Source organism: Diospyros lotus, chromosome 7 (assembly GCF_014633365.1).
Source record: "Diospyros lotus cultivar Yz01 chromosome 7, ASM1463336v1, whole genome shotgun sequence".
Taxonomy (NCBI): Eukaryota; Viridiplantae; Streptophyta; class Magnoliopsida; order Ericales; family Ebenaceae; genus Diospyros; species Diospyros lotus.
Window position 1 is genome coordinate 16,060,035 of NC_068344.1, and position 15,801 is coordinate 16,075,835.

Below are 15,801 nucleotides of genomic sequence, written 5' to 3' on the forward strand. Positions count from 1 at the left end.
ATTAATAATTTGATCGGGGTTTTTGCTTTCACATTAAGCTCGACCCAATGACACGTACGATTTTCAATGGTGCTCTATAAATAGGACCATAAACCCTATAATCAGTAACAGATGTGAATCCAGATCTAGTAAAAAAATTTCAAAAAAAATTATGCTTCTCTCGAGACACTCTTGGATTAGAGTGGTTTCGGGTGAACTGATTCAACATCCAACATGTAGGGGATTTTACAACGAGTAACTTAAGAGTGAAATCAAATTTCGTCAACAGGTATTCTTCCATCTAGTCTTCGATTTTGTAAATTATATTTTCTTAAAAACATGATACCTGAAAAAAATAATTTTTATTCTACTACATATGATCAGATCTAAGTTTTCTAACACTTTTTTCCCGGGATGCGTGACACCTGGCCCTCCAAGTTCCCGGGGATGTGAGACATGTGTGTCCCTTTAAAGTCTTGGGAATGTGGAACACGTGTCCATTCGGGATTCTCGAGAATCATGCCTATAAATACCTAGTTACAAGATAGAGAAAATGACTTCCACTTTCGGTAACATCTATGCTTAGTTGTTGCATATCACCTACAATTGTTTTTGTCCGATATTAACTTAAGCATTAGAGGGTCATCGCAGGCAAGGAATCTTCGCGAGCCTTTTAACTGTTGTTCGTGATCACAGCTTACCAGGAGGAAGCCAACATCTTCCCAAAACACAAAGCCTCTTTCTTGGAACACTCAACGTTCTTCTCGAAAGCAGGCACCTTTCCTCTGAGTACCTTCCAGTCAGGCCTTATGTTTTCCTCCTGAAAGCCAGCTAACCGGATAACTCATCCTTCTTGGGTAGTACATTCTTCTTAGACAATTCATTCTTCCCGGAGTGTGTATTCTTCCCAAAATCCCATTTTCCTCTTGGAAGCCAGCTAACCAGATAGCTTATCCTTCGTGGGTAGTACATTCTTCCTAGACAATTCGTCCTTCCCAGGGTGTGTATTCTTCCCAAAATCCCATTTTTCCTCCTAGAAGCTAGCTAGCTAGACAGCACATCCTTCCCAGGTAGTACATTCTTCCCAGACAATTCACTCTTCCTGGGGTGTGTATTCTTCTCAGAATCCTGTCTTTCCTCCCAAAAACTGCCTTTTTGGAGCTCTTTCTTTCCTCCCGAAAGCTTCCTCCCTAGAGCTAACTCTCTTCTCGAAGTTTGACCTCCCAAAGTTGACTATCCTTCCCTCCCGACAGGCATCGTTGCTTAGAGCCGAGCAAACACTAAACAATCATTCCTACACTACTACAAATCTCAATTGTTATATTTTTGTCAACAAGAAGATTAAACTATTATAATGACAACATTCATAATACATTTAAATGGTTTTCATTTGCAAGCGAATTTTCAAAAAAAAAAAAAGAAAAAGTTTTACACAACTCTAAATATGGAATTTAATTGAACTTTTGCATGTTCATGTTTAGAATATATGTAAAATTGAAATTTCATTTACTGTACTTCCTAAAATACGATATCATTGGTAGGTATACAGAGAAAATAAGATGAAAAGGGAAAGGCTGTTAAAGAGATATTTTTGTCAATGAAATTTGTTTAAATTTGCGGAAATTCCTTTATAAAATTTAATTATTTTAATGAAACTTAATTTAGTTATAATGAATTCTATGAAATTGAAATTTTGGAATTGAAATTCATTTTTTTTTTCAATTCCAAAAAAAAAAACTCTTTTTGTTAAATTACATTTCGTTAAAACCGTGTCTGGATTAAGAAAATAAAAAGAGGAGGAGAAAATGATGAGAAAAGGGGAAGGGGAAGAATCCCGAGATGAAAAAGTGAAAAAAAATTCTTCTTTTTTTAACTTTCATATCCCGAGATGAAAAGTGAAAAAAAAAATTCTTCTTTTTTAAACTTTCATAATTCCAATTTGCAAGCTGCTAGCAATAAATATATCCACTCAGATTTGTCACTTCATCATACATTCATTAGATTCTTCCCCCCATTCTTCGCAATCTACTTCTACTAGTAGTTTCAAAGATAATACACCAAATATCAATGCCAGGAAGCAACCATCAATTGGGTCCAACATTTGATTGAACAATGGAAGAGGAAGAAGAAGAAGAAGTAGCAGAAAACGTGCATGTGGACGGAACCCTTGATAGGGAAAAAATATTCCAAGGGTTAGAACAGTAGGCTCTACACGCTTACTACTACTACTACTAAAAAAGCACGGCAACCATATCTCTAAGTTAACCGTATAAGCCTGCTCAGCTTCAGCTTCAGCTTCTTTTTTGGAACTAATATACAACAACATGTGATGAACTTCGAATATTACTAAATTTGGGAAACTGTTCAGAATCGGTTACCTGGTCAGGAAAATGTGGAGGGGAAATCAGCAATCTAAGGCTACGAGCAGAAAACTAGGAATCACCAAAACCAGATGCTGCGGCTGTCCATGGCTTTCATGGAAGTCGATACCAAGGGCATTCTTCCATAGTGCTCCACAAATCTGTTGACGCATGCAGACCTTTTCTCGATGTGACCTCCCAAGCTACTAATTCCTGTTGAACCGATCTCAAATATCTTGCCTGCATTATTATTATTATTAGCACATAAAGGAACGCATTAACCACCATTCAAATGTTACTAAAATCTTTGTTAAGTTTCAATACAAACATGGTCTCTGCTTTACAAGTCAGTATTTACCCTTGCTCCCTAAGGAGACTGTTTCTACAACTTTAACATATGTCTTTTTAGTCACAATGGAGCAAATTCACCGTTGCTTCAAAGGCTCCCTCTAAAATGCTAAATTTCAATGTCAAACAAAAATAAAGAAACGGAAAGAGACCAATTCCATAAACAAAAATAGAACTAGCACAAGGATAGTAAAATGGCAGAACAAAGTATAATGTTGAGAAAAAACTCAATAATATAATGTCAGATGTTGCCATCCGTTATGACATAATAGCAGGCAGTGGCTGCAATAACCCCGCTTCTCATACTGTTCAATGTTTTGCGACAAGTCCAAAGTTTCAGAAAAGGGAACAGTCTATAAAGCAAATCTGGATAACAACATTTTTCACTACTTAAGCTCCAGTAGCCGCATGGTAACATAAAAGACCAACAAATACCTAACCATACAATCTCCCCTTCCAATGCTATAGCTAATTCCCATAAATGATCAGCTATAACAAAGACAATTGATCCTGTAGGTCAGGTTTGTAAATAGGTATTGGGAAGCAAATCTATTAGCTACATCAAGACTTTGTTTATAATTTGGATCGCTCTTGGTAGTGCCAAGTGGGAATCCAGGATCATGTAGATCTACTAGAAGCCAGTTGACCATTAAGTTTTAGAGTACAAATTTGGATTTAGTGGTCCCTGAATACTCCAACCTTCATAATTTATGTTTTTCTAGGGCCATCCACACCCCACCCTACACACACACACACACACATGCACATGAACGCACAAATAAAAAATTCTCTCCCTGTGGTCATTTTTATTTCAAGGGTTTAAATTTTGGAGACCTCACAGCATAAGTAAGCTCAAGCATTTTACATTTTTTATTTTTTAGATAGTGCAGTATCTTGCTGCAGTTCTCAGCATATTACACCTACAGAATAAATCTGGATAAATCATCTCAACATGTCATACAAAAAATTCTATAAATATTAAGAAAATAATAAAATGACAGATCATCTCAATCAGAATGGATTTCTCACCAATTATTTCTTACGGATGGCTTTCTTGTCACGTAATGGGTCCATTACTGCCACTAACTCATTGTTGGCCAGGATAGGGAAGAAAAATTATTTAGACTAGTAAACTAAGAAGCAAGTTAAAAACATAGGCATTAGAAGAGTTGATCAAAAAGAAAATGCAATACGTTTTCCTACAATAATATGGCTGGGTTGCAACTCTAATAAAGCTAATACAGAGAACCATTCCACTGTGCTGAAATGTTCAATAGTATACAACCCAACAAAACCAATGGTAAGTGACAGCAAAGAGGGTGTTCAGATGGACCAGCTGCACATAAATATACAATGCTAAATGATGTGTCCAAGAACCAAGTACAGATCATATGAGATTAAATTAGGGGCAGTTGTCTCAAATGATTCAGTCAACCTAGAGGCTGTGTCAGGAATCCCCAATCCTCCTTCCCCCATCCCAGTTACAAATTTATTTAATGTCCAATAACAGCTAACAAATAATTCCAAAGCATTTAAGCCAAAAGATAGGTAATTAGATGGTAAGGATGTATCATTACCTTTCACCCATACTGGAGGAGAACCAGTTGCATTTGCTACAAGGAAAGACATTGCAATGTCTTCACAGTTCCTGGTGGTTTTATTTCACAAGAACGGTAATTAGTAACGTGACAGAGAGTGGTTTTATTTCACAAGAATGGTAATCAGTGACACAAGAGAGAGAGAGAGAGAGAGAGAGAGAGTAGAAACTGGATAAACAAAATAAGAGGATGTATCGAACAGATGAACCTGTTTTTGGTTACATATTCTCTGATGGAAGCTGGCAGATCATTTGTGTATAGACTCAGATATTTTTTATGGAAAAAGGCTGCCTTGGAGAGTATCATACTGTACGTACCCGTCCACCATACAGACCACCATCCTCCATAAATATAACGGCCAGCATCGCCATTCTGCATGAAAGTTCTCGGATTTATATTGCAGTTTAACGAATTAAATTTTCTATACACTGATCTGGCTGTGTCTGATTTTATTAGAAAAAAAATGTCTATCAAAATCCTACAGACTGGAAAAATTAAATTTTCATGGTTACTAATTCCAAATATATTTTCTTTTTATTATCATAAGCCAAATGCATTTGCTCCTGCTAGTGGATTCTCATTCAAGATCAAAGTTTATGACATTAGAAAATATGGAAAGCACTTTAAATCAAAACTTGTATCAAATACAACCTTTTCTTTCTCTTTTTGGATAAGCCAAATACAACCATGACTATTTTGCTCCTGCTAATTAGTTCTCATGCAAATCAAGATTTATAACATTCCAGCAAATAAGGGAAGCACTTTCAATATGAACACATTTAACATATGAAGCATGTGAGACACAGAATTTTCACCGAAAGCATGTATCCAATCAAGCCTGAGACAGATCAACCACAACTGGAGCAGCAAATTGTTCTGGGACAATACATCTAACACTTATGCTCTATATGATTATTTTGCCCCTAACTACAAGGACTTGCCCATAATTTCAGTCATGGGTACATGTCTGATGGGTTGAATTCTTTTAATTTTTATATTCAAAGGCACTAGGAAATGCCTATATTTCACATTTCTTGAATACATTTTTGTTTTTCTTTATAGTGTGGACATACATGATCTAAAGAGGGAATATTATAGGGATGAATAGGGAATCTTATATTATTTAAGTGTACTCAACTTATGCACGTCCTAAAAGACATTAGATTCTAAAATATGTTTCATACCATGACATGGTTACAAACATACAAATTAGAAAAATCCATGCAACAGCTTTTTCCTAAACAACTCCAAAGATAAATGTAACTATATGAAGTGATTATAGGGTTATATTGCAGCCAGACAAAAAGTTCTGAAACAAATCATACTAAATATGCATAAAAGCTTCACAGTATAATGTAAGAACTTCACATTCAAAATCATGTCCAAATATACATAATTTTCAATATGTTTAAGGAATTCTAGACTGGGATCCCACTATTATATGGAGCCTGACATGAACAAAAATAAGCGGACAGACAAAGGCCATTTGGATATTATTAAGATCAAAATGTTCAATAAAGTATCCATATTAACAAAGAAGCAGCAACTATGTCTATGGCAGGAAAGCACCGACATACATGAATTTCTTTTATTCCTCATAATATTTTTCCACAGTGCCGCTAACTCATAACCATTTTGCTCCATTTCTGATTTATTGCTTCCATGGACATGTGAATCTTGACAAGCATCTCCTTTTATATGCTTTTTCCAAATGACAAGTTCGTTAACATAGATTTCAATCCTTACACATCAAGTTGGTGGTGAACCTTTTAGTCATGTGCTAAAGTGTCACCTAATTAGGAAATTTCCCTAGAGAACCCGAATCCAGATCTTCAATCAAATTGATCAGGGAAATAAAAATCTTCTTTCTTTTTGAGTATTGATGATTTTTCACTTACTGCAATTCTATCACAGACCATATTGCACAATTCGTAATACAACAACAACAATCATGATTTCTTAATAAGTAAAATAAATTTGATTGAGAAAGCTACCAAGGGGGTGGCATCCTTGTACTAGATTATACTGCATCAATGATATAGAGGAGAGGTACAGTGAGTTGTTCAAATTAGGAAAGTGATGAAGAATATCTCTATTAGGTTGTGTTTGAATAGAGGGATATAAAATTCTTGCATTTCAAATTTTGTCATTTGAAATGACACCTACGTCACTTCAAATCCTTCTATTTCTTGAGTCCAAATCCATGGTGGATTTGGAGTAAAATCCAATTCTTCCAAACAATGATGTAACCAATCAAAGGATTTAGAATTTTAAATTCCAAATGACAAATAACAAGGTCAAATGGCCCCTATCCAAATCATTAACAAAAATTCAAAACAAAGGAACATGAAGCTGGGTATCTGAAATTAGTCGTGGAAACCATAAAAAATGTTACCAAACATTTCACATTTAGTCGCGGCCTTTGTGCAGTGGACCAATGCATGCACCTTTTACTTCTTTCCCATAAAGTCAGTCAGTTTAACAAGGTTTGACAAATAATCATAGTCAAAGCATAGGAAATGAATTTGAACTCTATTCTGAAGTTCAATGCAGAGATATATTATTTATGTTGAGAAGTCATATTAGCTTGTATTAGGTGTGCTATATGAACTAGTTGTAACTTGTACCTAGCATAGGTAGGTTGTACATAGCATTTACAATGTATGGTATTAATACTTGTAGCCCTTGCTTAATAGAATTGATTAGTTCTTTCTCCTCCAATTTCTCTTTTCCTCTCTTCTTGTTCTCTCAGTTCTATATATCATTTTTAAAATTTAGCATAGAGAATTTAATTTCCTCATCAACAATCAAACTGTGGCTAATTCATATATTGCTGCAGAACCTCTGGTCCAAGGTGATGGAATTTGAATTTCAGATGCACAAAGAAAGAGCAAAAAAGAATAAAAAAGAGACAGAAACACTTACTGATTTATCAATCCAATGGATGCGGGGCACAAATCCCACCATAGCATCTGGTGCACTTAGCCAAACACTGAAAGCAAATTCAACCGAAGAGCATGGAAATACGATGTCATCATCAATTGAAAAGACAGCATCAGTCCTTAAATCCTTAATTTCTTTGAATCTATTGTTCAAACTGTCTTCTTTATTGATATCAAATTTCAACTCAATGTCTTGACCGTTTCTAGAATTGGACTGTACAATGTGGTTTAGAAATTCAATGAGAGATTCTGATGGAGGATCAGGCTCACTCCAGATTATATGTATAGAATCAAGCTTAGGACATGAAGTATAGTGAGAAATGGATCGTTTCAGGAGATCATTTCTTTTCCAGGTGTTTATCAGAAGTGTATATCCTTTCCTGCATTGAATCCAACACAAGAACATGAGAATAATAGATATTTTCCTCAACAAGCAGCTAATTATGAATTTTATAATATCAAATAGCCCGTGATGAATTATAAAATCCTTGACTGAACAATTAGTTTATCTCTTCAAGATATAGCAGTTGTAATAATACGTCAGACCTACGCATGCATTTGTAATATCTTCCAACACTTATAAAAGAATTTGTAAATGCTCTATTCTTCTCTATCAAAATCATTTCCAGGCAGGAAAGACAAAAGTAGCTAGGAAGAGGAAACCATGCATAATTATCACCGTAAAGTTGAATTATTCATAGAATAAAATAAGCAGCATCTGAAGATTTAACCAAAAATTTTACTGCAGTTGGCGGAACCATCAACCACTACAATGCACAAATCTTATTTCTCATGAACTTTCAGCCATTGGGTTAGTCCAAAAGCTTCTCTTTGAAACAGAAGCAGGAAAATACAAGAAATATTCAACAGAAGAAAAACTTGGGCTGCAAGTTCCATTTATAATATTTTGTTATAAGTAGGTCCTTGTCCTCCGTACAAGGTTCTCCTCATCTTGACAATTCTATACAATATAGTTTTATTTACACATCAACATCATCACAAGCCTTATCCTATATGGTAAGACTGGCTACATAAATTCAAATCCTCCAATCATCCCTATCCATGTCAATATCTCTTGTAGAGCCATTATGTCCCATGTTGGTCATCTTGTACCTCTTTTGTTACAAACTTTTTCCAATCTATCCACTTGCATCACAAGCATGACTATTGGTCTTCTTCTCACATGTCCAAACCAGCTTAACCGTGCCTTTATGTCTTAGCTGATATACTTTTATTTATACCCCCCCCCCCCCCCCCCCCCCCACAAAAAAAAAAAAAAAAAAAAAAAGAAGAGGCGGAAAAGAAAGAAAATCTTGGAGCACAAAAGATGCGACTTTTGCATTAGAGAGAATGTCATGTTGCCAGCTGAATGATGACTATTATTAAGAATATAACCACCTCTTTTTTTAAACTTAAATTTGTGTTCTCAAATAGTTCATAACATCAATAGCAAGAACATTATACCTTGATCCGAGCTAGGCCTTCTAAGCACATCATCTCCCATAGAGAACTAAATCTCAGTTTTAGTTAAAGAGGTATTGGACAGAGCTTAGAAATTTGGATCAAAATAGTAAATAAGCCACAGCAATGCTAAATCGAGAAGGAAATAGAAAACCTAACTCGAAATTTTCCATAAATAACCTATTTTATGTGCTAGATTGGACAAAGCTTCCAAATTTATTTTATTGTATTATGACAATGTAGTGCAGGGACAAAAGAAGACTGATTCTGTATTACTCAGGTCATGGGTTCGAGTTGTAGAAAGTCTCTTTGAAAAACATGAAAAGACAAAGACTGCGAATATAATGACTCTCCCCTAACCCTTGAAAGTGAGGAGCAGCCCTTAATGACCATTGGGTGCAGTGATGGTGGAACAGGGGAAAGCACAGAAGTGGCAGTAGTGCGGTAGTTGTGGCAATGATAGCAGTGATGACATCATTCGAAGCGACTTCAAATTGTTGTTAAGGTAACACCAAAATGGAAACTAAGGGCTAAAAGTGTATGGTTGAAAATGGAGGAGGGAGGGGACAGTTGACAATTCAGAAGAGATAAACTGATGGAAACCACATGCAGCATTGAGGAATTAAAAGCAAAGTTCCAAAGGTGGTCCTGGCATTAAGAAGAAAACCTTGAAAATAGACTTCCACAAACTCACAACTTGTTTTGCATAGTTTTAATAGTTTAGTCAAACCAGAACAGAGAACTTCCATAACTAGTTCTCCAGACCTGTACCATGAGTGGCAATCCAAACAGGATATCAAATACTGGGGAGGCAACTCCAAATTCAACTCAGTTCTGCCCCAAATGTTCCACCTACAGCCCAACGTGGAAAAAGAACGTCTCCATCAATTGATTAAGGAAATTACACGACTTCCCTCTTAATTATGGTTGTTGAAGTCCCAATTTTAGCTTTATAATTGTTTAGTTCCAGCAAAGCAGTTTGAACCAAGAGAATCATACAGAAAAAATAGAAACCGCGTCAAGAAGATGCAGAACCTAATAGACCACAAAATCCAAACATAGAACCGATAAAAAGATCCATTATTATAGCCTAGAAGGAAGAAAGAGAGCGAGAGCGCCAACTGGCAATAAATAACGCATCCACTCTTGGCTTTCTGATTCATTAAACATTTAATAGCCCCTTGAACCAAGCATTTTAGACGCGAAATTACAGCTAATAAAGCAATTAACCACGCAAATATGATGAATCTCAAGTCTACGCACCTCGGACCAGTGAATCGATTGAGAGAAGCAGTGCGATCCGTCCAGCCCATAAACGAAGCCGTACGGCTAGCTAAGGCCAACAACGTGAAGATCATACAGCAAGAGAGCAACAACCTGATCTTGACGGATCCGACGGCCGAGATCGCCACCTGCCGCAGCCTCTGCGCCGTCCGACGCCCCAGCAGATTCCCTCTCATCACCACACCTCTTTTCTACAACAATCAATCTACGTATATCGCGTATGGATTGCGCGGCCGGCAATCTGAGACACTGCGGGAAGAGAGCGATTCAGAGGCGAGTCCACTCAGACACCGCCGCCGTCACCTCCCGGAGCCGGAGGCCTTCGTGAATCGTCGCCGGCCGTTGAATAGAGCAAGGGTTTATGACGGACGGAGGATTGAAGAGTGATGGATGGGCCTGATGGTATAGGATTGGTTATTGGTTATGGTAGTGATCTGTCGTCTGGTTTCGCCGGAAGTCACAGTGCCACGGACTCGCACTTGCAGGCGACATTCGAGTTCGTTACATTTTCCGTTCTCTGGGTATGGGAAAGAGAGAGAGAGGGCCGGCGATTTTCATCCGTTGGATAAGATCATGGTCGTCGATGCATACAGCATACAGCATACAGCATACAGCATACATCATTGCCGTAAAAATCTTGTCTCTTGCTGTGGCAGACAGGACGGGGAGGCACCGTTGCTGCTATACGACACCGTCTAGTCCACTTCGGTTCAGACAGGATCCCGAGTCTTCTTTTTTTTTTTTTTTTAAATTAAAAATACAAAGAATAAAAAACCATTTTATTTTAAATCTTTTTGTAGCCGATACCATTCATTCATTCATTACGAATTTAATTTGTTTTTCGTATTTTTGACTTCTCACTCAATTATTTAATTCTTAATTCTTGAAATAATAATAATAATAAATCAAAATGTATTATTATAATTTTCAAGACAAAGACGATATAATAATTATATAAATTATATGACGAGAGATAAAAGACAATTGATGAGTGTGGGGTATATATGTTTGAAGATGATAGATTTTTGAATTAGTTTATCTAACAATTGTCAAACTATAACCAAATGAGTTCGTTACAAATTAAGGTGACAGCGAAGTAAACAAAGTTCTTGTATAAGTGCGTTAGAGATAAAAAAAAATAAATCTATAAAATTGCTTTTGTCATATTATTTCAATAATATTTTATATAAAAACTAATAATTTTATTTGTCTATATCTCAATGTATCACGTCTCACTCAAAATCTAAGGTTACAAGTGAATCCAGTCGATGTAAATTTTCTTGAACTTAGGCTCAACTTGGCAAGTCAGTTTCTAGGCTTGAACTAGGTAGTCTAGCTCGAAGCTCGAACATATTTAATTTAATTATATATATTATAATAATTTAAGATTTAATAATTTTATGATAAATAATAAATTTATAAATAAATATATTAATGTATTTATAAACTAGTTTGCTCATGAGTTGTCCTCAAGCTTCTCATTGACTATGTTTACGAATTTCTAATCGATTCTGTTAATATTTACAAGTTTTTAATTAATATATGTTCGCGAGTTTTAATAAGTCGAATTTTACTAAACTCAAATTCAGATCATTTATAAATTGAGTTATAATATTAAATTTAATATTAACTCGTTTATCTTAACAAACAAACTCAAACAATCTTTTATGGAAGCAAACATCGAATTGCTCGAGAATAGCTTCCTAATTTATGATCTTACTGAAACTTAGAATTAAAATAATAAATTAAAAGAAAAGTTTAGTGATTGGTTGAGGGCATAATATATGATATCTGGAAGACGCAATTCTTTTTTCTTTTCTTTTTTTCACTTTGGGGGCATAATTAAGGTTCAATTTTGCCATTTGAACATAGAATTATTATAATTTGTGTGACACTTAATTTTAATGAGAATAACTTTACATAAAGTTATTTATTGTGCAAGTAAATTTAAGTCAACTTTAAGGGTTACATAAAGAAAATAAATTTACGTAAAATTATTACAGGGGGCTATATATACTAAAGCTAACAAGTAGGTATTCAAATAAAATTTTTGATTTAGGTTTTATAGCATAGAAAGAATAAACCACTCTTAACCAACTATATATATATATATATAGTCTAAACTGGGACATATAATAGTCTACTAGTAGAATATCATTGAAGAGTGGAAGTAGGGCATATATTCATTCATTCATTCATTCTGCAAAAGTTGTAAGCAATGGATTAGGGGGTAGAGAGGAGAGGTACGTAGGTAGGTAAGTATAGCTGGAACCTATAGAACTAGAAGTTCCAAATGGAGGTGGGGAGAAAGAGCTCATCCCCAACATCACAGAGCTGGAAATTCCTTCCTCCTTCAACTCCTCCTCGTCGTTCATTCTCCTGTACGCCATCACGCATCTCGATCAGCGATTCCCAGTTGAAGAAACTCTTTTCACAGTCATCCACCTCCACCACCACTTCTTTCCTCCAAGATTCATCTGCAGGCATCTCAAAGCAGCAGCTGACATCGTTGGAACAGCTGATCCCCTCCTCCTCCTCCTCCTCCTCATCCTCCTTGACAACGCCCAGATGCTGCAAAAACTCGTGCAGGTCCATCTCTGCAGGCTTGCTCTCAGAAGCTTCCGCGGCTTCTGTTTTCTCCTCATCATTAAGTAGTAGTAATTCGGTGCTTTTATTAGACGTCGACGTCGTCTTCTGCTGAAGAATATCACAATTGGAGGGAGAGGACGAGCCTCCTGCGGATGATGATGACGACGTCGTTGACGGCTGGTTAAAGGCCCCGTTTTTCTGAAGCTCTTGGAGTCTCTGATGAATTTCGCGAACGTTGGGTTGCGCGTTGAGATTGAGCCAGCCAGTGCCAGTGGGGTTCTGAAACTGATGACCATGATGATGAAACATGGCGGTAAAGGCGGCGCTCTTGGAGGAGGGAAACATCTTGAAGAACTTATTATTTTTGTTGTTGTTGTTGTTGTTGAGGAGGGGGTTGAAGGTGGATCGGAGGTGGGGGAGATTGAGGTAGGCGTCGGGGCCGTAAAGACGCCTGGCGGCTTCGTCGTAGGCCAAGGCGGCTTGTTCGGCGGTGGCGAAGGAGCCGAGCCAGAGGCGGGTCCTCTTCTTGGGCTCGCGGATCTCGGCGACCCACTTGCCCCAGGTTCTCTGGCGGACGCCCCGGTACTCGCAGGCTGCATTCTGGGGTCCCCCTTTACCCCTCGGAGGGCCCTTCTTCCATGGCTTCTGCAGCAGCGGATGATTCGAGGATGATGATGATGATCTGCTGCTGCTGCTGCTGCAATTTTCCATGATTAATTAATTAATTCTTAATCAAGTCTGATGGATGGAGTGGGAGTGATGTGAAAGTGAGTGTGAAGGTGAAGGTGAAGGGCGCGGGGATATATACGCATAGAGAATGAGAGTTGCAGTTTGGTGTAAATGTGGTCACGGTTGGAAGAAATATTAACTTCCAATTAATCAGGCTGCAGCTCCCTGTGACCGTTAGGCCGGGTATATTGAGCATGCATCCATACAGTAGTCCCAATATTTTTTCTTTCTTTCTTTAATATTTTAAAAGGATATCTAGGGAAGTGTACTGTTGGTTGCTTTCATGAATGTGAGTAGTCTATACATTTGACATCTCCCTCGGATTCTCTATCAGAAGCACAGCTTGAGTACTTGTGCTGTTGTGCTGTGATGCATGCAGTTGCAATAATCTTCAAACTTCAGTCAGTACTAGCTAGCTAGGTGCACGAGAGAGAGAGAGAGAGTGAGAGAGTGAGATCTATATGCTGATGATAAATATGCATGCATGGGATAAAGGTGAGGAGGAGCAGCAGCCCTAGATAGCTCCTCCCGGGTATCAGGTTGTGAATGTCAGGAAGGCATGTGAATTATATATAAAATGGGCTCGTGAAACCAAAAAATGTTTTGAGGTGGCTTCCTCTCCATCCATTTCTCATTCATTACCCCTGCAATCCATCACTGTAAAATATACCTCTCTCTCTCTCTCTCTCAAGAAAGCTCACATGGGTGAGTCAAAGAAAATGGCATAATATGTACCAAAGTCGTATTCATAAAATGCTACTAATTAAAAATAATACTAAGTAGTCATAGCTTTGCTTATATGTAATAAGTTGCTGTGTCTCCTCTTCCACCATAATTTTTATATATGTGCGTGTGCATTCTCAAGAGAGTCTCTTCGAAGGTCTCGAGAGAGACTCCCAATTGAGATCATTTAATTGTCTCTTGATTTTAATTATTCAATTTTGGCCACTTGATGACTTCATGCACATATGATTTGTTTTTATGAATTTCTTCGTTTGATAGGATTTTAGGCCTCTTTATATGGGCTTGGCCTATTTTCTTTGTCACAATAGATACAACAATAGAATTTATATGTTGGGGAATCATCTTCAAGCCAGTAAATTCCTGCAAAAAGAAACACTGTCAAAGGGCATATGGTAATCCCTACGTGACCACTCTGATGCTAAATTTAGATTCTTGATATTATAATATAGCCTGTAAGGGAGAATTCTCTTGAAGTAACGAGCAGATTAGCAATCCCAAAGATTAGCACAAATCCCCTTGTGGGGCTATCATTCGCCCGGGACTAGCTTCCTAGACTTGTATGTCTAGGTCTCTGCCTAGTTGAGCCAAGCTCTCAAGAGAAGGTGGGGGGACACGTCTCTCACTAGCACTACTTCGCATTGTTGACTTGCCTGCTTTAGGCTCTTTTTCTTCCACTAACAAAAAAAAAAAAAAAAAAATCAATTTTAGAGAGAAATTTTTTTCATCTCTATTAGAGACAAAATTGTAGAAAAGGTGTTAGAGACAGAAAATTGACATATTTGGTTTAGTGACGAAATCAGAAATAAAAAAATTCCCTTCTTTGTGTGTTTTTTGTCTCTGAGCTCAGAGACGATAAATTATGTCTCTAAGCCGGTCCTTGAGACAAAATTCTATCTGTCTCCAACATTAGAGATGACTTTTTTGTTCGTCTTTGAAATCAAACATAATTTGTCTCTAATACAGAATCCGTCTCTAATCCAGCCTTAGAAATGAAATTCATTCTGTCTTAGATGTCAGAGATGAATAAAAAGGTACTTGCAAGGCAACTCAAACTCGGAATCAACTGAAAATAAGAGTCATAACTTAAACCGTTTGGCCACAAAGCTATATCACTAGTCTAAACATTTTACCCTCCTATTTATTTTATTAACATTTTATTTTTGTTGGACATTTGAATATAATATGATAACATAAATCAGATATACTCACAGAGCCTTTAAAGAAAAAATGATTAAAATATTGGGTTGAATCAATAAAATATTCAATCTATTGGCCGAACCAACTGTAGTTAATTTGTATTTAAGAGCGTTATAAAATTGATGAAAATTTGAAAGTTTGAAGTATATAATTGCTAAAATTAAAAATTTATTATATATAAATTAAAGTGGAAGAAACTTTTTGATTTTTTATCTATTTAATTTTAAGTTTAATCTTGTATTAATATTCCAAACTTCTAAGACACTAGTACAAGTAGGTGTGAGCAAAAGTTTAGTTAAACCGAACTAATCAAATAGAACCGAAAAGTTTGGTCGGTTCGGTTCGGTTTTTCAAAAATAGCAGTTCGATTCGGTTATATTTTTGTTTAAAAATCGATTATTCGGTTCGATTCGGTTATTTTGATAAAAATACTCAAAAAATCGAACCGAACCGAACTTGTAGCAAATAGCCTCATTGAACCGAACCGGCCACAACCCCCCCCGCGTGAACCGAATTGCCCCCCCCTCACAAGTCACGCACGCGAGTGCGACATTTCATCTTCTCTGTTCT

At 36.8% G+C, this 15,801-nt stretch overlaps 2 protein-coding genes across 2 annotated transcripts; both read right to left on the minus strand.

Moving 5' to 3' along the window:
• Positions 1 to 2,049: 2,049 nt before the first annotated feature.
• LOC127806205 (glycosylinositol phosphorylceramide mannosyl transferase 1) lies at positions 2,050 to 10,606 on the minus strand. Its single transcript, XM_052343342.1, has 5 exons — positions 9,952 to 10,606; positions 7,211 to 7,607; positions 4,494 to 4,657; positions 4,265 to 4,335; positions 2,050 to 2,579 (listed from the first exon to the last, which is right to left on the minus strand). The coding sequence occupies exons 1-5, from the start codon at positions 10,146 to 10,148 to the stop codon at positions 2,419 to 2,421; spliced, it is 990 nt and encodes a 329-aa protein (XP_052199302.1). The 5' UTR covers positions 10,149 to 10,606; the 3' UTR covers positions 2,050 to 2,418.
• Positions 10,607 to 12,252: 1,646 nt separating this feature from the next.
• On the minus strand, positions 12,253 to 13,464 carry LOC127805576 (dehydration-responsive element-binding protein 2F). Its single transcript, XM_052342330.1, has one exon. It carries the CDS (start codon positions 13,270 to 13,272, stop codon positions 12,253 to 12,255), a length of 1,020 nt encoding a protein of 339 aa, XP_052198290.1. The 5' UTR covers positions 13,273 to 13,464.
• Between the last annotated feature and the right edge of the window lie 2,337 nt (positions 13,465 to 15,801).

What these genes read in the sequence shown, in the direction of transcription:
- LOC127805576 (XM_052342330.1), bottom strand. Translation starts at nt 13,272, where the DNA reads ATGGAAAATTGCAGCAGCAGCAGCAGCAGATCATCATCATCATCCTCG.
- LOC127806205 (XM_052343342.1), bottom strand. Translation starts at nt 10,148, where the DNA reads ATGAGAGGGAATCTGCTGGGGCGTCGGACGGCGCAGAGGCTGCGGCAG. An exon ending in GAATATGTAACCAAAAACAG is followed by an intron (nt 4,336 to 4,493) that starts GTTCATCTGTTC and finishes TAAAACCACCAG; the next exon opens with GAACTGTGAAGACATTGCAA. An exon ending in TCCTCCAGTATGGGTGAAAG is followed by an intron (nt 2,580 to 4,264) that starts GTAATGATACAT and finishes ATAATAATGCAG; the next exon opens with GCAAGATATTTGAGATCGGT.